Here is a 26,004-nt window from a genome sequence, read left to right on the forward strand (position 1 = left end):
CAAGGCCTCCTGTGTGACTAACTTTTGTGAGGTGATGCTCTCTGACTTAAGCTGGCCATACATGTGGCGATCTGACCGATGGTCGCACGAAACATCGTCAGATCCGCCACACACCATTCAGGGCTGAATCGGCAGGTAAGGAGGTAGAAACAATAGGATTTCTACCTCCTTCTGCCGATTCAGTGCTGAAGGGAGATTTTGGTCAGGCGCCTTCTATGGCGCCCGATCAAAATTTTCAAACTGGTCCGATCGGCGAGTCGGCCGATATCAGCAGCTTCCTGCGATATCGGTCGACTCGCCGACATACCATACACGCACCGAATATCATACGAAACAAGGTTTCATACGATATTATCGGTGCGTGTATGGCCACCTTTAGTTTACTCTGACGTGCAAGCTTTCAGGCTATGCCTATGTGACTGGGGGATGTCAAGAGCTACACCCTCAGGATCATTGTGCCATTTAGGCTTGTATTGCCAGAGTGGAGGCTGGTAGCTTGGTGTATCCACAGCAACAATTGTTGCTCAGTCTGGCTTTAAAGGAATACTGTCATGGAAAAACATGTCCTTATAATAGTGCTTCTCCAGCAGGATCCTGCACTGATTCATTTGTCAAAAACAGTAGTAGTTTTTTTTATATTTAATATTGAAGGTTTAGATGGGGCTAGCCCTATTCCTTATTTGCCAGGGTGCCACAGCCATGTGACCTGTGCTCTGATAAACTTCAGTCACACTTTACTGCAGAGCTGCAAGTTGGAGTGATATCGCCTCCCCCCCAGCAGCCGATCAGCAGAACAATGGGAAGGGAGCAAGATAGCAGCTCCCAATAGATATCAGAATAGCACTCAATAGTAAGAAATCCAAGTCTTGACTTGTAACTCCTCCAGTTATATGGGAGGAAGAGAAACAATAGGTTACCTAAAAGCAGTTTTAATGTGTGGCACTGACTCTTTCTGAAAGCTAAGACTCTGAGATGGCACCTACCCACCAATATTACAACTAAAAAAAATACATTTGTTGGTTCAAGAATAAAATATTAAATGGTAGAGGGAATTATTTCCTATGTAAACAGTGTAATTTAGAAATAAAAAGTATACCATAAAAATCATGACAGTATCCCTTTAATAAACAAGTTTCTCTGCTGTTATTTATTTGAATGGCTGCAGCCATAGCTAGTGATGCAAAACATTTTGGCTTTGTTTAATAGCAAAATGAAAGTTACCTTTGTGTCCTTCTCAACATCTTACTTAAGTTATAGGACAATACCTTACTTAGGTGATGGGACACCTTACTGAGGTAACGGGACAATACCTTACTGAGGTAACTGGACAATACCTTACTGAGGTAACGGGACAATACCTTACTGAGGTAACGGGACAATTCCTTAAGCTGGCCATACATGCCCTAATATTATGGTACGAAATGAGATTTCATATGATATTCGGTGCGTGTATGGTGGAGTGACAAGGCGACTGATATTGCAAAAGCCTTGGAAATCAGTTGTCTTGTCGTTTGGACGGGACAAAAAATTTTGATTGGGTGCCATTGCAGGCACCTGGGCAAAAGCAAGCATTTAGGGATAAATCGTCAGATAAGGGCAGAATTCTGATTGTTTCTACCTCCATATCTGACAATAAAGCCCTGAACATTAGTGGAGGGTAAGAGCGATCTTTCTAAAGGTATTTTACCTTACTGAGGTAAAGGGACAATACCTTACTGAGGTAACAGGACAATACCTTACTGAGGTAACAGGACCATACCTTACTGAGGTAACGGGACAAAACATTATTAAAGTTGCAGGACAATACATTACTGGGGTAACAGGACAATACCTTACTAAGGTAATGGGATAAAACCTTACTTAGGTAATAACGGGACGATACCTTACTGGTGTAACGGGACAATACCTTACTGAGGTAACGGGACAAAACATTATTGAAGTTACAGGACAATACCTTACTGGGGTAACAGGACAATACCTTACTAAGGTAATGGGATAAAACCTTACTTAGGTAATAACGGGACAATACCTTACTGGGGTAATGGGACAATATCTTACTGAGGTAATGGGACCATACCTTACTGAGGTAACGGGACAATACCTTACTGGGGTAACGGGCCAAAACATACTTAGGTAATAGGACAATACCTTACTGAGATGATGGCACAATACCTTACCAAGGTAACTGGACCATACCTTACTGAGGTAACTGAACAATAACTTACTAAGGTAACTGGACCATACCTTACTGAGGTAACTGAACAATACCTTACTAAGGTAACTGGACAATACCTTACTAAGGTAACGGGACAATACCTTACTGAGGTAACTGAACAATACCTTACTAAGGTAACTGGACAATACCTTACTAAGGTAACGGGACAATACCTTACTGAGGTAACTGAACAATACCTTACTAAGGTAACTGGACAATACCTTACTAAGGTAACGGGACAATACCTTACTGAGGTAACTGAACAATACCTTACTGAGGTAACGGGACAATACCTTACTACGGTAACTGGACAATACCTTACTGAGGTAACTGGACAATACCTTACTGAGGTAACAGGACAATACCTTACTGAGGTAACTGAACAATACCTTACTGAGGTAACAGGACAATACCTTACTGAGGTAACTGGACAATACCTTACTGAGGTAACTGGACAATACCTTACTGAGGTAACTGGACAATACCTTACTGAGGTAACTGGACAATACCTTACTGAGGTAACGGGACAATACCTTACTGAGGTAACTGGACAATACCTTACTGAGGTAACTGGACAATACCTTACTGAGGTAACTGGACAATACCTTACTGAGGTAACTGGACAATACCTTACTGAGGTAACTGGACAATACCTTACTGAGGTAACAGGACAATACCTTACTGAGGTAACTGGACAATACCTTACTGAGGTAACTGGACAATACCTTACTGAGGTAACTGGAAAATACCTTACTGAGGTAACTGGACAATACCTTACTGAGGTAACTGGACAATACCTTACTGAGGTAATGGGATAAAACCTTACTTAGGTAATAACGGGACGATACCTTACTGGGGTAATGGGACAATATCTTACTGAGGTAATGGGACCATACCTTACTGAGGTAACGGGACAATACCTTACTGGGGTAACGGGCCAAAACATACTTAGGTAATAGGACAATACCTTACTGAGATGATGGCACAATACCTTACCAAGGTAACTGGACCGTACCTTACTGAGGTAACTAAACAATAACTTACTAAGGTAACTGGACCATACCTTACTGAGGTAACTGAACAATACCTTACTAAGGTAACTGGACAATACCTTACTAAGGTAACGGGACAATACCTTACTGAGGTAACTGAACAATACCTTACTAAGGTAACTGGACAATACCTTACTAAGGTAACGGGACAATACCTTACTGAGGTAACTGAACAATACCTTACTGAGGTAACTGGACAATACCTTACTACGGTAACTGGACAATACCTTACTGAGGTAACTGGACAATACCTTACTGAGGTAACAGGACAATACCTTACTGAGGTAACTGAACAATACCTTACTGAGGTAACAGGACAATACCTTACTGAGGTAACTGGACAATACCTTACTGAGGTAACTGGACAATACCTTACTGAGGTAACTGGACAATACCTTACTGAGGTAACGGGACAATACCTTACTGAGGTAACGGGACAATACCTTACTGAGGTAACTGGACAATACCTTACTGAGGTAACTGGACAATACCTTACTGAGGTAACTGGACAATACCTTACTGAGGTAACGGGACAATACCTTACTGAGGTAACTGGAAAATACCTTACTGAGGTAACTGGACAATACCTTACTGAGGTAACTGGACAATACCTTACTGAGGTAACTGGACAATACCTTACTGAGGTAACGGGACAATACCTTACTGAGGTAACGGGACAATACCTTACTGAGGTAACTGGACAATACCTTACTGAGGTAACAGGACAATACCTTACTGAGGTAACTGGACAATACCTTACTGAGGTAACGGGACAATACCTTACTGAGGTAACTGGAAAATACCTTACTGAGGTAACTGGACAATACCTTACTGAGGTAACGGGACAATACCTTACTGAGGTAACGGGACAATACCTTACTGAGGTAACTGGACAATACCTTACTGAGGTAACTGGACAATACCTTACTGAGGTAACTGGACAATACCTTACTGAGGTAACGGGACAATACCTTACTGAGGTAACTGGAAAATACCTTACTGAGGTAACTGGACAATACCTTACTGAGGTAACTGGACAATACCTTACTGAGGTAACTGGACAATACCTTACTGAGGTAACGGGACAATACCTTACTGAGGTAACGGGACAATACCTTACTGAGGTAACTGGACAATACCTTACTGAGGTAACAGGACAATACCTTACTGAGGTAACTGGACAATACCTTACTGAGGTAACGGGACAATACCTTACTGAGGTAACTGGAAAATACCTTACTGAGGTAACTGGACAATACCTTACTGAGGTAACTGGACAATACCTTACTGAGGTAATGGGATAAAACCTTACTTAGGTAATAACGGGACGATACCTTACTGGGGTAATGGGACAATATCTTACTGAGGTAATGGGACCATACCTTACTGAGGTAACGGGACAATACCTTACTGGGGTAACGGGCCAAAACATACTTAGGTAATAGGACAATACCTTACTGAGATGATGGCACAATACCTTACCAAGGTAACTGGACCATACCTTACTGAGGTAACTAAACAATAACTTACTAAGGTAACTGGACCATACCTTACTGAGGTAACTGAACAATACCTTACTAAGGTAACTGGACAATACCTTACTAAGGTAACGGGACAATACCTTACTGAGGTAACTGAACAATACCTTACTAAGGTAACTGGACAATACCTTACTAAGGTAACGGGACAATACCTTACTGAGGTAACTGAACAATACCTTACTGAGGTAACAGGACAATACCTTACTGAGGTAACTGGACAATACCTTACTGAGGTAACTGGACAATACCTTACTGAGGTAACAGGACAATACCTTACTGAGGTAACAGGACAATACCTTACTGAGGTAACTGGACAATACCTTACTGAGGTAACGGGACAATACCTTACTGAGGTAACTGGACAATACCTTACTGAGGTAACTGGGCAATACCTTACTGAGGTAACTGGACAATACCTTACTGAGGTAACTGGACAATACCTTACTGAGGTAACTGGACAATACCTTACTGAGGTAACGGGACAATACCTTACTGAGGTAACTGGACAATACCTTACTGAGGTAACGGGACAATACCTTACTGAGGTAACTGGACAATACCTTACTGAGGTAACTGGACAATACCTTACTGAGGTAACTGGACAATACCTTACTGAGGTAACTGGACAATACCTTACTGAGGTAACTGGACAATACCTTACTGAGGTAACAGGACAATACCTTACTAAGGTAACTGGACCATACCTTACTAAGGTAACGGGACAATACCTTACTAAGGTAACTGGACCATACCTTACTAAGATAACGGGACAATACCTTACTGAAGTAATGGGACAATAGGTTACTTACTATGGGGTGTCTGTTTCTGAAATTTTGGTTGGAGCTCAGGTTAATTCATTTGAATAAATTCAGATATAATATATCTTAAATGCATGTCCTTTTTTTAAGGTGCAGCTCATGAATATCTCCTGCAGAGGGAGCAAATTGTCCAGCAGATTCTGAAAGGTAACCCTTTTGTTGCTGGTGAAACTGACAGATTTTTAAGCTACTCTTTTCACCAGAGGAGTGGTTTAGAGCATAGTGTCCTTCCATTGAACCTAGGCGGAGCAGGATAGGAGGGGCGCCACTGAGGGAGTTTGCCAGGGAGGTGGGGGCAAAATCCGAGTCAGAATAAGCTGTAATACCAGCTTCCCCCCTCTCAACATACATAACAGCTGTTCCAAAACACACTGTTTCCTTTAGCCGAGGCTTCCAATGGAGGAAACTACATAGGCTGCATGTGGAGAAGACTAAGTCTTAATATTCCTTTGCTGAGCCAGCCACATACAGCTCTTCCAGTGTACCTGATCTATGCTTTTTAGCTCTTGCCCATACTGCTTCTCCGTTACTGGATGTAGGATCCTACACAACCTTTAAAACCTTTAAAACATGGAAGCCTGATACTTACATTAGCTACTTTAAATTCAGTATTCCCCTCTGTTAGAGCTAACGGCAGTTGCCATATTGCTTATCGGCACTAGGGGCTGAAATGCCCCTGAATCACACAAAAACATTTTAACTAAGCAATGTAGTCTATTTTGATAAGCTCCCTAGATGAATAAGTCATCATGTTTATGGTTTCCAAGTAGATGCTGCCCCTCATATACTCTGGAAAATGTGCCTCAGTCTTTAAAGGGACACTGATTGCCAAAAATAAGTTGGGGTTGGGGGGTGGGCTGCAAACTGTAGAAATGTAATAAACATGAACAGTACATTCACCTTTCAATAAGGGCCTAAGTCCAAAATTCACTACGTTCAAGCTGACAGTCAGGGTTTGATCCCGTGGAGATTGATAGGAACCTTCTAGTCAATTACAGGCTAAGATAAAGTTAACGTTTGATTGGCCTGTAAACCCAAATGTTAAAATTGTGTTGCCTCATTAGGTATTTTTCAGCCTAGTCAGCTATTACTGTCCATTTATGGAGACCTGACGTAATAAAATCCAGTGAGACTTATTATCCTCATCTGCCCATGTATTGCATCAGTGACTGGCCTGAGAGCATGGATGACCACAGTTCCCAGAAATCCAACTGTTTGGGCTATGGAGCAGAGCAGTTGTGCCATAAACTTGTGGTGCCAAACTGCGTTGCGGGGTTGGAGCATGTTTTATTTTTAGTGGCGGACCCATGTTTTGATGGGAGGATTCATGGGCATAACTTGACTATGCTATATGTTGGAGTAACAGAACGGACTTAGCAGCACCTCCTCACTTCTACCCCATGACTGGTTACCTAAGGCAATAATAATAGATATGCCTAACCCCTACCCCAAATATCCTACTGTTCTAAAGCTGACCCCACTGCATACTGATCTGCCAGCACCAGCCCTTCCAAGGAATACATTTTTGTGAAAACACAGGAAATTGAAGCAATCTTAAACATATTCAGGATTCTGTTTTGTCGTCCAAGTTCTCTTTAGAGACCATAATGAGCATTTAATCAGAATTGGGCTCTAAACCCAGCACACATAAAAAAAAAAAATCACAGACGCCATTTTTCCACCATCCCATAATGGGTGGATCTGGGCTGCTTGACAACACATGCTAACAAGTGCAGCTATGGATATTGCACCAAGATATTTTTCTTTTTAGTGTGTAACAACATTTCTTATGGTCTTGTGCAGAATAATATATGGAGTGTAAAGGCATAAAGCAGTATAACATAAAGGGGCAGTTCACCCTTTAAATGAGATTTCTGTATTTATAAAAATGTTGCTATTCCACCAGCAGTTGCATCTCATGTCACATTTTTTGAAGCTTTAAATTCAAGAAGTATTAAAGCTACTGTCACAAATTACATTTTCTCAGCCAGCGGATAAGCACCAGCGGAGAAAATGCCAATGCACATTGAAATGGCAGACCTAAAAATGTATACCTACCAGTGTATAAAATAACACATGCCACAATATCCTAAATGTTCTAAGGCAATACTGTCCAATGTATTACATGTAGTGGGACGATTTTTTTTCATACAACATGTTTGAGGGCCAGATAACATAAAAATGATGATGTCATACAGTGGAGTCTATTGAGCAGACTGGGGGCTATATAAGAATGGCCACATCCTGCCCATGGGCCTCCAGTTGGTCAGAATGTTTACTATATTGGTCTATAGAAAGGGTATTTTAAAGCATTTTTATGCCTGCCCACAAATCATGTTATGTTCCATTGTGTGGCCTATATATATATATATATCATGATTATCTGATTGTTTGTACCAGAAGTACCCAAAATGTAATAATATTTTGGAAGGAAATAAGGATAACACTAACATAATAAATTTGTTTTCTCCACCTGTCATTATTTTGGCAACAACTGCATCAGTTGCACACAAGATTGGGCTCACATGTTACCGCTTACTGCCATAAAGGGAAGCAGATGGGGTATAGTCACTAACATCAAACAGTGTCACTTCTAGAAATAGGTTTAGATCTTAAAGAGGTTTAGATACCTTTGATCAGCAACCAGCTGCTTGGTGATACAGGCACAGGCTGACATTGGTACTCACCATGGATCTGCCATGCTATAATCTGAATCTGCAGATGTATTTTCCTATATGTGTATAAAGGTTTTCTTGGCAGCTTTCCTTCTTGAAGTCTGGAACAGTGAAGGCCAGTTATGGTGAGATATGGAGAAGCTAAATAAGCCATGAGAGCGCTGTTCTACTGCATTTTTAAGACACATTTCATCTTAATTTTCAATGCCTATTTCCATTATGGAAACGTTGGTTTGCCATATGCACTCATACAATCATTTAGCAATGGAAGCAAGAGTTAGACCACCAGGGATGTCTTTAACATAGATGGGCATTATGGGCATTCTGCAGTTCATACAATAAGTCATTACTTCTGCATGATTATTCAGCTTCACTTTGTACCTATCCTTGGCTATCCAAGTTGCCTATACAGTAATACAGCCCTGGTCCCCAGATGTTGCTGTACAACAATTTCTGGCATGCTTTAAAACTTGATTACATGTTAAAGAATGCTGGACGTTGTAGTAAATTATTTTACTAAATGTACTTTTAGTAAAGTACATGGTAACCTTGTCAGACTGAGAGAGCAGATATATTTATATGCACTAAAATGGTGTTTCTAGAACTTCCAGATCTAAAATGTTAGATAACATATTACCTTATCTGTTCACCTAGTTATAAATAGTAAATACTGTTTAAAGGCTTATTTTTTAAACCAGAAGTGTTGCAAGTAATAATGACTCGAGTCATTGTACGCTGTAATTGCTTCAGGCTGCCTGCTTACCTCATTCTAGCAGGTGATTTTTGTTTTTAAGAAAGACGTCATCTTAGAAGAGCTTGTGTGCACTTATGCTCTTGCATTTAACTCTTCAACTTCCACACCTCACATGTCACTTATCCTAATGGGCCGTCTGTCTGCAATGGGCAGCTAAAAGCTGCCATTTTGTGGTACATTCATAGATTTTATGCTTTTCTCTGCAAAATGGAAAAAAAGGTGGATAAAGTGGTTCTTCAGCATCACAGAGTGTATACTATGGGTCATAGTATGCTGCTCATTATTGTACTTAATGTATGAGCTAGCCAGTTTTGCCGAAGTTCAAATATGCAGCAATAATATTGCTTGTTTGTTTTATCAATCTGACTCAGGCAGTTATCAGGAACAGAAGTCATATCACTTCCAGCAGTGGGAAAAGATGAGCTGTCTGCAAGAGTGTTTATGCACAATGTGCAACCTTTGTCTGGCTAACTCTACATCCAAAGTATAAATGTGAGGTAGGGGTAAATGAAAAGGTGTTCTTCTGTTAGGAGTATTTTATTTCTTGAGGAGATAGATTCTGGTTGGGTTTAAATTATATAAATTTTCAACCACTTTTGGCTCATTTGCTTGTTATTCTGTTACAGGTATAACAAGTCCAGGCCTGGGTATAACTTTAGCATGGTTTCTTCTCCTTCAGTCATAATACCCCTGAAATTTTGTTGCCTGAGTGCTAGTGATAAGTAAAGTTGCGGTTGCGTCAAATGAGTTGCGGTGGTGTCAAAAAAAGTGGTGGTTGCGTCAAAAAAGTCACACGCCTCAAAAGTCATAGCTATTCTTCTATTCTAGCTGAATTTCGTAAATTTTTTGGCATTTTGCAAATTTTCCAGCAGTTTCAGGATTACTTGCCATGTGAACACCTAACTCATGAAGCTATAGAACTCCATTTCCATGTAATTCTTTCACAGCACTCTGAGAAGCTATGAACACACTTGCAGTTTATATTCCTAAACTTTGGTATAATATTTGTGATTATAAACCATTTTCTGTGAACCACAATCTGAGAAGTAGCCATGGAGGGGTCCCATGGCTATGACCAATGAAGGCAAAGGCTGTAGAAATTTATAGAATTCCATGGTGGGACTAAAGTTTGTGTCTTAAGTTGGGCAACTTTATACTGGTAGCATGGGTGGTACCAGGCATCTTACTGTAGTTTAAAGCATTCAACTGGAGGGGTCTAATCTGAATGGCAATAAGGATAACGTTTGGTGTGTATTCTGGAACTAAAGCAAACTGACTGTTACAGCATGTTTACACTGCAAGCCAAAAGTTCCACCACAGAAGAAGGCTTAAACTTAAAAAAATCTGCTAATCTCTTCTTCATAAATCTCAGTTGTCCCCATGGCCACTTTATTAATTCACAGGCCTGGTGAAATAATTAAATAAAGACAAAAGCTTGCCTAAAAGAGCTAGTTTGGTTCCATAAAATGCTGGTGTGTATGCAAATGTCTGTGACCAGCTCACAACCTTTATCTCTTACTTCCACTAGTTTACAAGTTAATTTCCCTTAGCCAGTTTTAATTATCTATTTTTTGCTAATAGCATATATCTTACTGCTGACGGATGAGGAAACTGTAAAAACTACATTCCGAGTACATTGTACTATTTAAAACAACACAAGTTCAATGTGTATGTGACAAGCATGCAGAAGTCTTCCGTGTCCAGGATCAGTCACGCCAGTTGTCTGTCAGACTGTGCTATATAAACACTGAGCACGCCCTTCACCCTAGATGACTCTCTGCCCTTCATGACCCTTCATCGCTATAAATGGGTTTCTTAAACTTTTTTCTCAGGGGACCCAAATGAAACTAGGGAATCAGCTTTGTGACCAAAAAATATGATTTGAATTCATTTAATACCTTGTTGTAAATATTAGTCAAAATTGTAGGCAGGAATTAAGAGTTAAATAGGAATATGGAGACTCACCCTAAACAGTCTAAAAAACCCATATTCAGAATATAAAATATATATATGCCAAACATGAGACAAAACAGCACCAACTCCACCAGCTATGCCAGGATATGCACTCCCCTTTTATGTAAATATGGACTAAAAATGTGCTTTTTGTAAATTGAGCCATTATGTTCACCTAAAAGTAAGCTGGAGAGTAGAGCATGCATTTGTGCTTCTGAGGAAGTGGCTAAGGGCCACGAAACGTGTCAAGCTGAGCAGGGTATGTTGCACAGCCAGTTAGCAATTATGCTTGTACTATAATAATAAAGACTTTTGCTTGAGACTAGTATTGTGAGAGGCGATGCCCAATGAGGGGTACTGCATGTGTACAGCACCGGTGAGTACTCCTGTGTATATTTTTCTTGCTGAAGATGCATTTGTAGAGTCTGCCAAATAATCAAGCCCAGATTTGAGGAAAGACCACAAAGGCCAGGCCTGGGGTGGCACAAAATTAGAGACAGCAAGGAGTCCCTAGTACCTAGTGGTTGAAAGAATAACCAAGGTATTGGGTGGATTGGGGGGTGGTGCAAGGAGCATTGGGTTGCTGGGTTACCAGGCAGATGGGTTGCCAGATAGGTTGTCAAGCAGAATCTTTATTTTATGCTCCTTTTGCACAGCCAGTTAGCAGTTAATTTGTACAAAGGATTTTTGTATGCCCAAGGTCATATTTATATACGTATATATATATATATATACTAACAGGCAAGCAGTTTACCCTATACTCTAAGAATTCATACCACCTTGTAGATCCAGTTTATTGTTGTAGGAGGAAAACCAGCTCAGGGAACCCTGGAATTACCCAGGAATTACAATCTAATATAGGATTGGTAAAGGGCTTCAAAGTACTGTGCTGATGCTCTCACCTTGAGTGCTACCCACTAAACCTGTGTCTGTGTTAGGTACCAGCTACCCCCTGGGAGACAAGGGAGTGCAACCCTACATGTTAATAAAATATATTTCTGATTTTTTAAAAATATGAGATTTATATGTGACTTCCTCAGGGACAAACCAACAGACTGAAAAGCAGCACAAACATTTAAAAAAAAACAAAACCCACAGATATATGGTATACCTATCTGTGTGTTTCGAAACACCACATGAAATAACAATTTCATTCTAGTTCTCATCCCCTGTGGACATCATCCTTTATTACTCAGGCCCTACATGCTGTGCCTGAACAGAATGGCAGATTCCCCTTGATCACTGATTTTATGACCTGTCCTTTTTTTGTCTCTTGCTTGGACTTGTCCATTTCCCCTTGAACCTCACATCTGACCTGAAGAATTTCTTCCCTTTCTCCATTTGGTCAAGAGAGAACATCTATTTTCCTTTTGGCTTCATAGAATTTCCCTCCTGCCTCCCTTCCCCCCAGCTATTGCCCCCACATTATAAACCAGCAGAATGGAGCCTGGAGGTTAACAGCCTCCCTCCCACATCAGACATCTTTATGACTCCAATTCAGGCTACTTTAGTGCCTCTTTTTACAAAGCAGAACTTCCTGTATTTATGGCTGTCTGGGCCTTTTCTCAGCACAGGTGTCCGACACTGTAAAAGTTCACATGCTGATGTAATGGGCAGACCACCAATCTCTACATTCAAGCTCACCCACTCTAATATTTATACAGAATTCGCTGGCAAACTCAAGTTTCCTAGAACATTCCGTAGTAATACATAGAAATGTTAAATGCGCCATTAACAAGGAAAAAAAGGGAATTGTATATACTGTATGTAACAACAGAAAGTACCAGCACACTGTCTGTGTTTCAAAAGAACACATGTTCTTACAGAAAAATGCATGAAACATTCAGTTTTTGTAATAGATAGCACTGATCAAAATTTTCATGCAGTGAGATTTATGGCGGGTGACTAACTCGCTCCTAAGGCTAAGGACCCATGGAACGATTTAGTCGCCTGCGATAGATCACTGCTACCACGGGCAAATAACCGTTCCAAAGTGCCTTTCCACTGGCAACAATAGGAGTCATGGTGGAAAGGCTGATGCATCGCTTTGACGTTCTGAAAGTCACACAAAATTGCCTGCAGGAGGAAACTTTAGGCAACTGGGAATGGGCCCTTAGGAGGTCCTGCCCAATCTAAAACTGACTAAGGCTAATGTCCCACGGAGTGTTAGTCGCCCGCAATGAAATTAACTGCTCCGAAATGCTGGAAAGGCCTTTGCATCGCTTTCCGAAGTTGCACAAAGTTATTAATATTATCTCCCAGAGTTCAAATGACTGGGTCATCCTGGTTTGCCCCACCACATTAGTAGTCAAATCCACTTGTTTGGCAAATTGATGGTCCTTACTATGTATTCACAGTTTTGCCCTAACTGTTTCTCAGGCTAGGCCTCCAGAGATATCTAGCACTCACATCAATTTTCACTTTAAGTAAGCATCTGGGAACCTCAGGCTTATGTTTTATTAGAGATTGCCTTCCACCCCACTAATGTATGGCTTCAAATTATATCCATTTTAAAATAATGAATAATAAAGCAATATATTAAATAGTGTGAGTGAGCTACATGTAACACCGAGACCTAGATAATGTATTACTTCATTTTACTTTCTCTGTTTTCTGGATAACAAATTGTTGGCATTTGGAGGATACCAGGCAAGTTATGTTTTTTGTAATGAAGCTGCTAATGTTCACTTCTTTGTTCCTTTTATAGTTGCTCTTTCTGTACAACTCACATCCCTGTGCCATTGGCTTTATTGGAGGAAGCCACAACTGTTGACTTGTGCCATTGACACAGCTGTTCCCACTGTACATTATGAAGGATGTAGGCATTTACCAACTGATGAAAGGAGAACTTTATGAATGGCAATTTCCAGGTAGTAAAAGGCAGTGATGCTGTCTTAGCACTTGAGTGACCATATATGGGTCATTTAAAATTACCATAAATAAAAATTTACTCAATGCCTTTACCTGCGAATCCTAACATAGCTCAAGTAGCTTCATTTTTCATTGTCTGTTACACAGTTATGATCGGTGTAGACCAGTTTGTAGTTCCATGGGAAGTATAGTTCGTTATCAAGTCGTTAGACAGACTATATGCAAAGACAGTAGGCAGATTACCATTTGGAAGGTCATTATCTGGACACATAATACTACTGTTATAATAATGGCCATTAATCTGCAGATATTGTTGTATGGGTAGAAACATGATGGACAAGGACATAATTCTAACTTGTCCAATCACTTGTCCAACAACTGATATGCATTGTATTATAATGTCATGATATTCTGGTAAATGGGACTTGTTTCAAGTAATGCTAAAGTGTTTATCATTCAGGTTAGGCTAATGGTTCTCTGGTTGATTTCCAGGACTCAAGAGAGAATAGTGTGTACAAGCAATAATAAATTGCTCACTGTTTCCTACTTTTGTATAAAAGTTGGTGGAAGGAGAACCACAACTTTTGGTGCAACTGTATGAAAGCCATTAAAATCTTTTAAAACTTCATTTTTTTTCCAGTTCACCATTCCCAGTGTGTTCAATGTGGTTGAAAAGGTCCATCACGTGCAGTCACCTAAACAGAACATTACTTGTATATTCTTATATATTAAAACAAATTTGTGGTATGTATAGTCCCATGTACACTCTTTAGAGTTAAATATGTTTATCAGCCCTCTTCTGAATTTAGGCAGCATATTTCTGACCTTAGGAATAAGGATATTGTGAGCAGGTACATAATAAATGGTACGGCAGACCCAAAGGCTGTTTGATATACCAGGAATTTGGAGGGCCATAGGGTCATGACTGATTTGCACTTTCTAAAGCTGTTTGCTACAACTCTTTGGGTGGGGGGTGTGCCCTAAAATGTTGCTTTTAGTTATTTCACCGATTAGGACACCAGTAAGCAACCTGTGGACTGTAGTTCATGTAATTATTCATGTTTTTTCATGAGAAAGGCTTACAGAAACCCGGAGGTGCTGACAGATTGGCAGATCTTAATAAAACAAAGGTGAAATGGATTTTCTGCTCATGTAGAGTTCCTTTATAACTAAACTTATTGTGGACATTACATGCTGTTATGATTACTATCATAACAGCATAACTTCCTTAGGTTTATTTATATTTTTTATGTTGACAGCCCTATATCTTTTGTTAATATATGCTGTTTATATTCACATTCCTTTTGCATTATTCCACTATTGAGTTTCCTTTGCGCACATATGTATTTTTACCTTGCTGCTTATGTATATATACTTACATCCTCCAATGAATATTTAGTTAATGAAGTCTGTTTTGGGCTGGTTGGTAGAATGTTATTGTTTTAAACCCTTATCAAGGAATTACCTTTAACCAAGTTACCAAGTTATTACTTTTATTTCCAAGTATGCACTTGGCCGGTTTATATGTGCCCAGTGTTTATAAATGAGCTCCATTAATGTTCACCATCCTAGGCAAATTGAAAAAAATGAAAACAATAAGGTTATAATATCTCAGCTGGACTTCACACCAGTGAAACAACTATGCACTGGGCTTTATTCTTGCAGCAGAGAAGTACTTTATTATGACTATTATATGTTAAACAGGACATTGTAACATATTGTATTTTTTTTTCATTACAATTTAACTTGGTACATTTTTGCCGACTCCAGGTACCCAAAATTGCCTCTGACTCTAAAGGTGCCCATACACGCGAGGTCGCCAAGCTAGCGGATCTTCTTCCGATATCCCCACCTATGGGTGGGCGATATCAGGGAAAATGTAGGCTAAACGATCAAATTATTATGACGGCAATGGGGCAATCAGTTCGGGGACCGCATCAACGAGGCAATGCGGTCCCCGATTGGTTTTAATCTTTTAACCTGCCTGAAATTGGCCAGATATCGGTCGGGCATGCCCCTCGTTCCTACCCCTACAGGGGCCGATAAGCTGCCGAATCAGTCCAAGGGACCGATATCGGCAGGTACAATCGGCCCGTGTATGGCCGCCTTAACTCTACAGCTCTTGTAGTAATCTTTATTTAATTGGTGGTTTTAGTGGTTTTCTTTGTTTTTTTTTTCTTTTGTAAGACTAAAATGCATGGAAATTCTTACAGATACAAGGATTTCAAGGTTTCCTTATTCCTATTCGAAATCTTTTTTCAGGTTTTTTCATTTGTGCTTATTATTAGGCTGTTTTAATAAATGACTTGACATTCGTGGTTTTAAATAATATGGTGGTTTCAAAAATGACTATAATCATAATGTTTATAAACGGGCCTCCCAGTGTGTCCATTGTCTGTATTTCCCTTTAAAGAGGAAAATGTAAAAAAAAAATACATTTGCAGAGGTCTGTCAAGATTTTTCACAACCCAACATCAAGTTATCCTCAGTAAATGTACCACTTTAACAGGAAATGTTGGAAAGAATACACATGGTGGTATGCTAACAATGCATCGTCTATACTTATACTAAACTAAAGTAGAATATTGAGAGATATAGTGCAACTCTAACACTATATCCAACATTTCTTGTTGTGCATAGTGCAGCTGTAATTTTTATTGTTTGTATTATAACATACCTACATTTGCAGTGTCACATAGGTAAGTGCCCTACTTTGATCTTACCAGTACCCACATGACAGCTAGCAGATTACTGACCTCTAGATGTCAGTTTAAAATATTCCTCCAGATACTTTCCTCATTCATTCCTATCATTTACACCCAAGCAAATGTATTTGAAAAAGCAAATAACTGGCCTGCTGCCTGCTTAGTGCATATTATGGCTGTAGCCAACCTTGAAGATAAACATATCCAGATTTATTTATAGATTATGTATATTGCCTCATTTTTAGCAGCTTCACCAAAAGAATCTGATTTAGAAGTTGAACAGATTTGATTAGGACTGAGTCTGTCCTTGTTGGTAAACATCTACTGGTGGTCACAGTTGCTTATTTCTAGTGGAGGTATTTCTATGTTTGATCTATGGCAGTATCATTTTTGATACAGTAACACAGTAAAGATAATATTTAGCTTTTCCTATGAATGTTTCACTCCAGTCTGGGCGCCAACTATTCAACATCTTTCTAAGTCTGTTAAGCGGTTCTCATTTAGAAAGCTGAATTACAATGTTTCTATTAGATACAAACAGAGAATATTGAAATGAAAAATGCAAGACATCAAGACTTTTTTTTTCATCAGATGTTATATCTCTTTGGTATTTAGTATGGTCAGACTTCCTTGGCTGATCTACCACAGTTTGACTTTTATGGGATAACTATAACCACTGTACATAAATGGATACAATGCCTTCTGTCTCACATACCTTTTTGCAGTAACCATGTCATGTTCTCACAGGCAAAAGTTATTTCAGCAAAAATATTTGTAATTTTTTTCTCGTAATTTGTGGGGGGTTTTTTTTCGAAGAAAGTGAATTGGGTGATGCAAGACCTGTTCTTCTGCAGATGACCACAAGTAATTTTCAAACAGGTTTGCTCATATCATAGTCACTTATTAGAGAGCCTTTCCTTTTAAAAGGAAAGTTACAGCACAACAACATTTGTAGCGGAGATATTTTTGAACACATTTAGGGCTGTGACAGATGGGGAAATTAGTTGCCGCGCGACAAATCTCCCTTGTCGCGGGCAACTAATCTTCCCGAAATGCCATCTCACCGGCTAGAATGTAAATCGCCAGTGGGATTCCTCTCAAGGCAACTTCCGCGATTATCATGGCGCCACATATGCCATTGCAGCTGCGATTTACATTCTAGCCGGTGGGATGGCATTTCTGGGAGATTAGTCGCCCGCGAAAAGGGAGATTTGTTGCACGGTGACAAATCTCCCCATCTGTCACAGCCCTTAGGAGAATATGTATGAAATTGCTATGCAATGCAAGATACACCTTTGTTGCTCTGTAGAGTCCATCACATAAAAGTAGGACTTCTTGAGGAAAGATGATGTAGCAAAAGGCACCTCAACTAGGGTGCCACCTGGCTGGTATTTTACTGGCAAGGACAGTAAAAATGCTGCTTGATGCCAATGTTGTTAATAGGGAAAACAGATAAAATTATAGGAAGGCTGTTTTTTTTCCAGAAAAGCTGGCAACCCAAACCGCAACTGATCAGAAGTCTGAAATTACCCTCTGGATTTTTTTTTGCATTTGCCATAACTTGTGCCAAGTGCCCCAATATGAATGCAAATAAGCAGTAGCAAATTGCACACAAGCTGCATCACATGCCTTTCTCACTGCATTTGTGTTCTAATGCCATCACATCTGGCACAGCATCAATAACCGCATACCCATACCAGGCCCAATAAATAACAATGTATTCTGTACAAGTGCATCATTTTCAAAAATAGGGGTTTTTAATTAATGATCATAGAGTTTCTAAGCCACCATGCCACATCAGGGTAACCCCATATGGTGGTCCATTTGTTATCAAACAGATACTCTAGTAGAGACCTGTGAGGGTTGTACATCTATGGCACACAGGACATATTCTCAGTCAGCAGAGAAGCACCCCCTGATGATAGCCATTTCTAAAGTCACTTCTTTAGGAATCTGAACAAAATCTGCTAAATCTGGTAGTCACCAGCAATACAATTTAACTGAAATAAATGACAGATGGAAATGCAACCACTGGACTTACTCAGTGCACCTGCAAGTTACTTAAAACGCATACATGCATTACTCACAGCACAACCAGCCACCCATAGAATAACAAGTTGTGATGTTACTATGGAATATGACCAGCAACAGGATACTCAACTGTGCAAAACTATATCGGAAAGAGGGAGTAAGCATTACAGATACATAGTTTAGATCTAGTGAATCTGTCAGTGAGACCAAGAACTTGCTTTGCATTAACAGGAAGTTGTTACAGGCCAATATAAACTGCAACGTCTTTGCATTCCAGCGTACGGCTTTTTTTTCTTTAGATTTAGGGGCAATGGCACATGGGACATTTTGATTGCGGTGCTCCTCAGAGCCTAGCTGCTGGGTTCCTGTATGTGAGTTGCATGACAAGTTCTCCAGGCAGTGGGGCATTTATACAATGGTCTAATAAAACATTTGTCTGATTGGATGCTTTGAGTTACTGCACTTGTGCATATTTTCCCATTAAAGTAAAAGGGAATTAGAAGAGAAGGGTATTTTGATCAAATGAACAACACCATACAGCAGGCCCAGAATGGCAATCTGGCAAAATACCACAGGGCCTACAATAAGATGCAATAAACAGTCACTATTTAGTGGACTTGTGGGGGGCTATTTGGGTCTCTGTGTACTTGAAATGCCTATTTGGATTCCCAACCTGGCCTGCCATACAGGATTTTAGGTGAGAATATCAAGGATGTTGAAAGATCATATTATGCTTTGCACACTAAAGCAAATCTTATTCCCCACACACAAAAATTTGCATTTTCGGCTAAAATTTGCCTTCACTGGTCCTCCAAATGTTCTATGTGCCATAAGCACAAAAACATGGTATTACATGGGCATGGCTGCGGCGGCAACTCACTAGGTCTGTTAAAAAAAAATATAAATAATATATGGAGATAAAGCTACCCCCGACATATTTCCCTATACCAAAAAAAAATGTAACTTTGCCCTTGGCATTCTGGGCCATGCCCACGCATCAACCTGTACCCATAATCACCAGTGGCTTCTCTTTCATCCTGTATCTGTTTTGCATAGGGCTTGTGGACTGCACTTATTGGGGTGAAACATCTATTTGTGCACATAGGCACCACCATGTTCCTGATGTGATGGCAACCATAGCACTGCTAGTAGTTACTTTTATGCTTGCTGTGCTTCTGCTCTGTGCATCCCAATCTGTTAATGGACAGGGTTTTCTCAGCTCTGCTCTGTGGTGGCATTGTACAGTCAGCATAAAAACTTCTATAAGGCACTTAGGGCATGGTCTTATGCCAAATGCAGCAGTCCCAGAGCCAGCTCACTACTAGTCAGCCACAAACACTGAACTAGTAATGCACCGAATCCAGGATTAGGTTTGGGATTCGGCCAAGATTTGGCCTTTTTTAGCAGGATTCTGATTCGGCCGAATCTTACTGCCTGGACGAACTAAATCGAATCCTTAAAACCATGTGACTTTTGGTCATGTTAACACGGAAGTAAAAAAAAATTGGTATTTTGCTGAATCTCAAAATAGTGGATTCGGTGCATCCCTACACTGAACTTTGTAAATTTTTTGTTTACTCTATAATTAAATGTCTTGTAGATTGTAAGCTCTTTTGGGCAGGGCCCTCTTTTATCTGTTATTGATTGCTTTATATGTTACTCTGTATGTCCAATGTATGTAACCCACTTATTGTACAGTGCTGCGGAATATGTTGGCGCTTTATAAATAAATGTTAATAATAACAAAGTGTAGAGACAAAAGCCTAGGACCAGGATGTGAAGAGACACTTTACATTTTCTTGTAGACTTGTGCTTAGTACCTGTATAAGGAAATATCTGTGCTCAAACTGTTTAATTTCATCTGGGTACACTGGGGTATATTTTTCATGCTGTGTAAAAAGTGGAATAAAACATTACGGTGATGTTGCTCATAGCAGCCAATTAAATGCTTTGCTTTGGTTTTCTAACTGTTGACATCTAATTGCTGATTGGTTGCCCTGGGCAACATCACAGGTAATGCTTCACTCTACTTTTTACACAGCATGATAAATATACCAAATGTTAAATGAAGAAGAAAAAACCCTGGAGTGTCCTTTCATTCCCAGACCATTACAGTTCATAACACAGAATATGCATGTGCAAAACATATGGAGGAAGTGGCAGTTAAATAAAAATTACTCTTTGTTGATATGCATTAAAATCAAAGCCATGGGAAAAGGGGGAGTGACGGCCCCTTGATTTGCCCTTATTTCAATGATTATCATTAAATGTCGAATGCCCATACTTCCTCCATATGTTTTCATCAAAACTTCCTGTGTTTTTATATAATGGGACAGGTAGAATGTTGGGACAGGCAGAATGCAAAGTTAAATGTATGATTTGTGTCACAATAATTTGGCTTCTTCACAGCATCTGAGTTGTAAATGTGCTCCTGAGTTAATTAATTAGCTTTTTTAAAATCAGTAATTATCATATTTTTTACTTTTCTTTTTTAAAAAAAGGGAATCCTAATTAGAGTTCCATATTTATTACACATGGATGTTCTGTTACTGTTATATTTGACAAGCTGGCACAGAATTTCCCTCACATACATTGTTCATGCTGTGAAACCCACTGCAACACATTTTATTGACACTGTAACCAAAAAGAAAGAATTGTATAGGTGTCTGAAACAACATGGGTACAATGAATAAGGCTTGTGTTGAACCTACTTTTTGCCTATTGTTTTTCAATGAAGAAAAATCTGTGTTTATTTTTTGAGCTAAACAGGAAAAAAAGAGAAATTGAAACGACTCAATGTTTCTAACTTCCTGGTTCTTAAATTATCGACACACAGATAATCCCCCTACATAATGGACCCCTGCTTATCTGTAAGCCAACAATCCAAAAACAACAATCCACACTCAAATAATAAAAGTTGAAAAATGACAAACTTAATTAACACAAGAATATATGAGGCTAACGCATTTCAACCCATAAAGGGTCTTCATAACTGGCTGAAAAATTTAAAAAAAGGGGCTGCTGTTATTAGTAATTGTTACTTGAAGTTCCTAAACCTGACTGTTTTGTCAACCTAACTGTCACTTCTTAATCTGCCAGTTTCTAAAGCTGGCCATACACGCACCGATAATATCATACGGTACTGATATCGGTCGACTCGCTGATCGGGTGGGTTAAAAGATTTTTATCGGGCGCCATAGAAGGCGCCTGAGCAAAATCTGCCTTCAGAGCTGAATTGGCAGAAGGAGGTAGAAATCCTATTGTTTCTACCTCCATATCTGCCGTTTCAGTTATGAACGTTAGTGGCCGTTTGGAACGATCTTTCGTGCGACCGAAGATCAAAAATTGCCACATGTGTGGCCACCTTAATACTAACGGACTCCTGCTGCACAAATATGGCAGCCCCCTCATAGAGGAACATTGGGGATCAGATAGGTAATGTAAAAGCATTGGGCAAATACTTTTAAGGCAAAATTATAAGTAGCATGCAAAATTTTTGCTGTCAGTATCTCTTTTAATTTTTAGTTTCTGATACTCAGATTCAAGACTACAGGTTTCTGCTATTTACACCACTACAGATTAATTAGCGAGGTGCATAAGAACAAAAGGAACAGGTAGAGGAAATAATGTAATTACCCACTCGTATCTTTACCTCTCCTGCTATTTGCACCTCAACCCCCCCACCCCAGCTTGCACCAACTGCCTCCTGCTCCTACCCACCAAAGTGCAGAAGTGGCCCTAGTCGTGGGCCCTTGTGGCCTTTCCACAAGTCTGGCCCAGAAAATAAAACCCTGCATGGGACTATTTTTATGTATATAAAATGCAAATGACAAAAAAAGTAATGTTTTTATTGAGAACAGAGACTGAGAGTCAGTGAGAGGGCAAGTGAAGAAGCACAAGAGATAGTGTAGTCCCAGACCAATATGGATTTGTTTAGAACAGGAAACCTGTATTTTCTTTCTCACTCTGCACTGGGCGTGTGGGGAGACAGCCTGTTCACATTCTCTTCAGAAATACGTCGTCTGAAGGACTAAGCAAATCCCATGGTGTTACTTGCTTAAAACTAATGCTTCAGTGCCTATTAAATCAGGGATGTCAAATATAACTAGCTTTCCAGCCACTGCAGACTAGTTCTGGCTAGCTGAGGATGCTGGGAGTGGTCATTTATTTTGACATAGTTGTATTAAATTATGCTCCAGCTCTAATAAATTTCTATAAGTAATAGAGGGATCTGGGATCAGATATTAGGTCTTATTGACATTAAACTGTAAGCTCCACTGAAGACTAATGTGAATAGCATATAATCTCTATCAATCACTATGTCAGCACTATTTAAATTATGAATAATAAAAATTCAAGCACCAGTCTTTATGGGTTATTTAACCAAGAGATTGTAAAAAGCCGTACTCCGTTCCCCCAGAAGCACTTCACTTTAGTGGCAATCTGCTATCTCAGTGCGGCAGTGAGTTGGGGCATTTCTTTGTGGTGTCTGGGTCTCACTGGCGGGATGTGACGTCTTGGCAGATGTTGGGCAGGGGGGTGAGAGAACGTCTCGATGTGTTCATAAAGGCACCGGTGTTTGCTGCAGAAGGGGAAAATAAAATCTGGGTTCTCACCTTTACTTACAGCTCAGACTTCTTTCTCCTCATTTCCTTCTGCTAACAATTACTGGCCTCGCTGCTCCAGGGTACCACTGACCTTTGGCATGCCACTTCTTTAACCCCTTCATCCCTGTCAAACTTTTTTGTGGCAGCAACTAAATGTAATTGAAAGTGACAGTTATATATGCCTGAATACCAAAGTATCTGGGATCACATTGGCCTGCAATGTACTGCAGCTCCCTTCAGGCTCGGCCAGCATGCGGTTGCCAGCTTTTCCTAGCCCTGTGCCAGTTACTCTTTGTCTCTGTAAGCATGCATATAATGTAACTTGCATGCTCGGGATTGACAAGAGCAATCAAAACATTCTGGGCCCCTAAGATTATAAATATTTGAAATACTAACAATACTGCTAGAGTGTGTGCACACGTCCCTATGTGCAAAGCTCATAAGGAAAGTCATTTAAGATTTTCTGATTTAAAGCCATATTCTCAGCTTTTGTCTAAAACTTAATAAGTCCCTGCTTGGCATCTCTGACTGTCGCTTTCTTTGATGCAAGCCACAGCTATTCCCTCCCCTATATACACACTGTCACGACACATCAGATTCAAAACTCCTTCCAGATGCTAATGATTTCTTTTTTTTTTCTTTGCAAGAGATTTCACCCCAAGGTGCCAAAAAGCCTTCTCCAGACTCTAACTGGTTCCATGTGTGTGACTGGAGACATGAAGTGGAACTAGTGAGGGCGCGTCATTCCTTGGGCGTAGTACCACTTCTGGAAATACCAACTTCTGCTTTTCAGGGTGGTTACGATGCATGTGGATTATACATTGACCAATGCATGTTGCTGTCCCTTTATTGTACCACTTACACTTTAGTGGCCTGCACTCAATTTATGTAGGGTGTAGTAATATTTTTCTTTCTTTTTTTTATTATAAAACACTAACAGATTTTTTAACCTTACTGCTGCCTTTTCCCTTCTCTTGTAATGGAAGAGTTTGTTTGAATAAAGATAATCACCTCTGTATAAACATGCACCTCTATTACTCTGCTTGCTGTCTCAGGTTTACAGATTAAGAGGACCTCATTATACAGGGGGTTTAGAGCAGTGGCACAAAGGACAATACTGACTATTCTGTCTGTCATGTTTTTGTAGCCAAAATGCAAAGAGCCAAAATCCCTATCGACAAAAAAAGTGGTGGGGAAACTGCCCCAAATCACTTAAAGGGGTGGTTCACTTTTATGGTAACTTTTAGTATGTAATAGAATGACACATTCTTAGCGATTTTGTAATAGCTCTTCATAATTATTTTTTTTAATTTTTTGCCTTCCTCTTTTACATCTTTCCAGCTTTCAAAAGGGGGGGTCACTGACCCCGACAGCCAAAATTCTATTGCTCTTTCAGCTTACAATTTTATTATTATTGCTACTTTTAATTCTTTACCTTTCTATTCAGTCCCTCATTTATTCATATCGCAGTCTCTCATTCAAACCTCTGCCTGGCTGCTAAGGTAAACAAGACCCTAGCAATCAGATAGCTGCTGGAATTCCAAACTAGAGAGCTGCTGAGCAAAAAGCTTAATAACTGAAAAACCATAAAAAAGAAAAATGAAAACCAATTGCAGTTGTCAAAGAATATGAATGTCTATGCTATACTCAAAGTGTATTATTACTAAGATATAATTAATCCTTATTGGAAGCAAAACAATCCTGTTGGGTTCAACTAATGTTTAAATGATTTTTTTAGTAGGTATGGAGATCTAAATTATGAAAAGCCCCCCTTTCAAAAAAAACCATATTCTGAAAATTCAGGACAGCAGGTCCCATACCTGTACTATAAAATTCATAGTAGAAAGTATGTTCAATGCAAGCACTCTTATTATAGCAATAACAATATATTTACCCTTTTGTCATTTAAGAAATGTTCGACAGAATGACTAAATAATAAAATAATATTAGATCTCTGTCTGATCGTGGCTGGTCAGACACCGCCCCATAAATCAATGGGAGTTGATAGGATGCTACCTTAGGACTGACATCTTTGTTTCCAATAAAAGTAGCAATATGTTTAATATGTCTGTGCACACTGGGAATGCCTTGCAGCTATATTCTGCCCCACACATGGTGCTCACAACTCTTACAGACATTAGCAGCAACTATACTTTTATCAGCCGATACTACAGGGCTTTATTAAACATAGCTCAGATATAAAAAGGTGTACTGCTGTGGGTAACATATTCAAATTTGTTACTGATTTCTCCCATGACTAAAAATATAATGGTGACAAAGGAAAGTTATTCTCTGCTTATTGGAAACATACTTATCAAAGAGTCACTACTGAAGGAAGTTGTCTTCCAAAGGCTGATATTGCAAGGGATTCCCAAAAGGGATTGGATGCAGAGGGAAGTTTCACAAAATGTGGCCAATTTCTCTGTGCAGAACAGGTCCTCAGACTTTTTTTGATTCTGGCACCCCATTTGGATCAAACTTTTTTTGGGGCCATCACTTGCTTACAACAAGGTTATAGATACATAAAATGTAGTCAGAATATTAATTTTCTAGAAAATAAAATTCCAATTTAATTGTCTTCTTTATTCCAGGGCCCACTAAGGCTTTGGAACCTCTGGTACTTATACAAATATCATGAGAGACATACTCATGCGTACATTCCAATGCCTAGAACAGTGACCCTCAAAAGCCACCAGAAAAAAGAACTTGCAGTCTATTGTCTTTAGAGGCCCAAGCCACATTTGGGGGACCAGCCCCATAGTTAAGGGGAAAGCGCTCTAGC

The 26,004-nt window shown here is 39.6% G+C and overlaps 1 protein-coding gene across 4 annotated transcripts in view; it reads left to right on the forward strand.

Moving 5' to 3' along the window:
- The window catches only part of rarg (retinoic acid receptor, gamma), a 116,762-nt gene that overhangs the window by 51,571 nt on the left and 39,187 nt on the right, over window positions 1-26,004 (forward strand). Inside the window, exon 3 of one of the 4 annotated variants that reach the window (XM_031897206.1) lies at window positions 5,717-5,773. The exons of 2 other annotated variants lie outside the window; for them this stretch is intronic. In XM_031897206.1, coding sequence (XP_031753066.1) covers window positions 5,717-5,773 — 57 coding nt within the window. The remainder of the gene's footprint in view (window positions 1-5,716; window positions 5,774-26,004) is intronic. One more of the 4 variants, XM_031897207.1, reaches the window with a different exon arrangement.

This window comes from Xenopus tropicalis, chromosome 2, assembly GCF_000004195.4.
Source record: "Xenopus tropicalis strain Nigerian chromosome 2, UCB_Xtro_10.0, whole genome shotgun sequence".
NCBI classification, from domain to species: Eukaryota; Metazoa; Chordata; class Amphibia; order Anura; family Pipidae; genus Xenopus; species Xenopus tropicalis.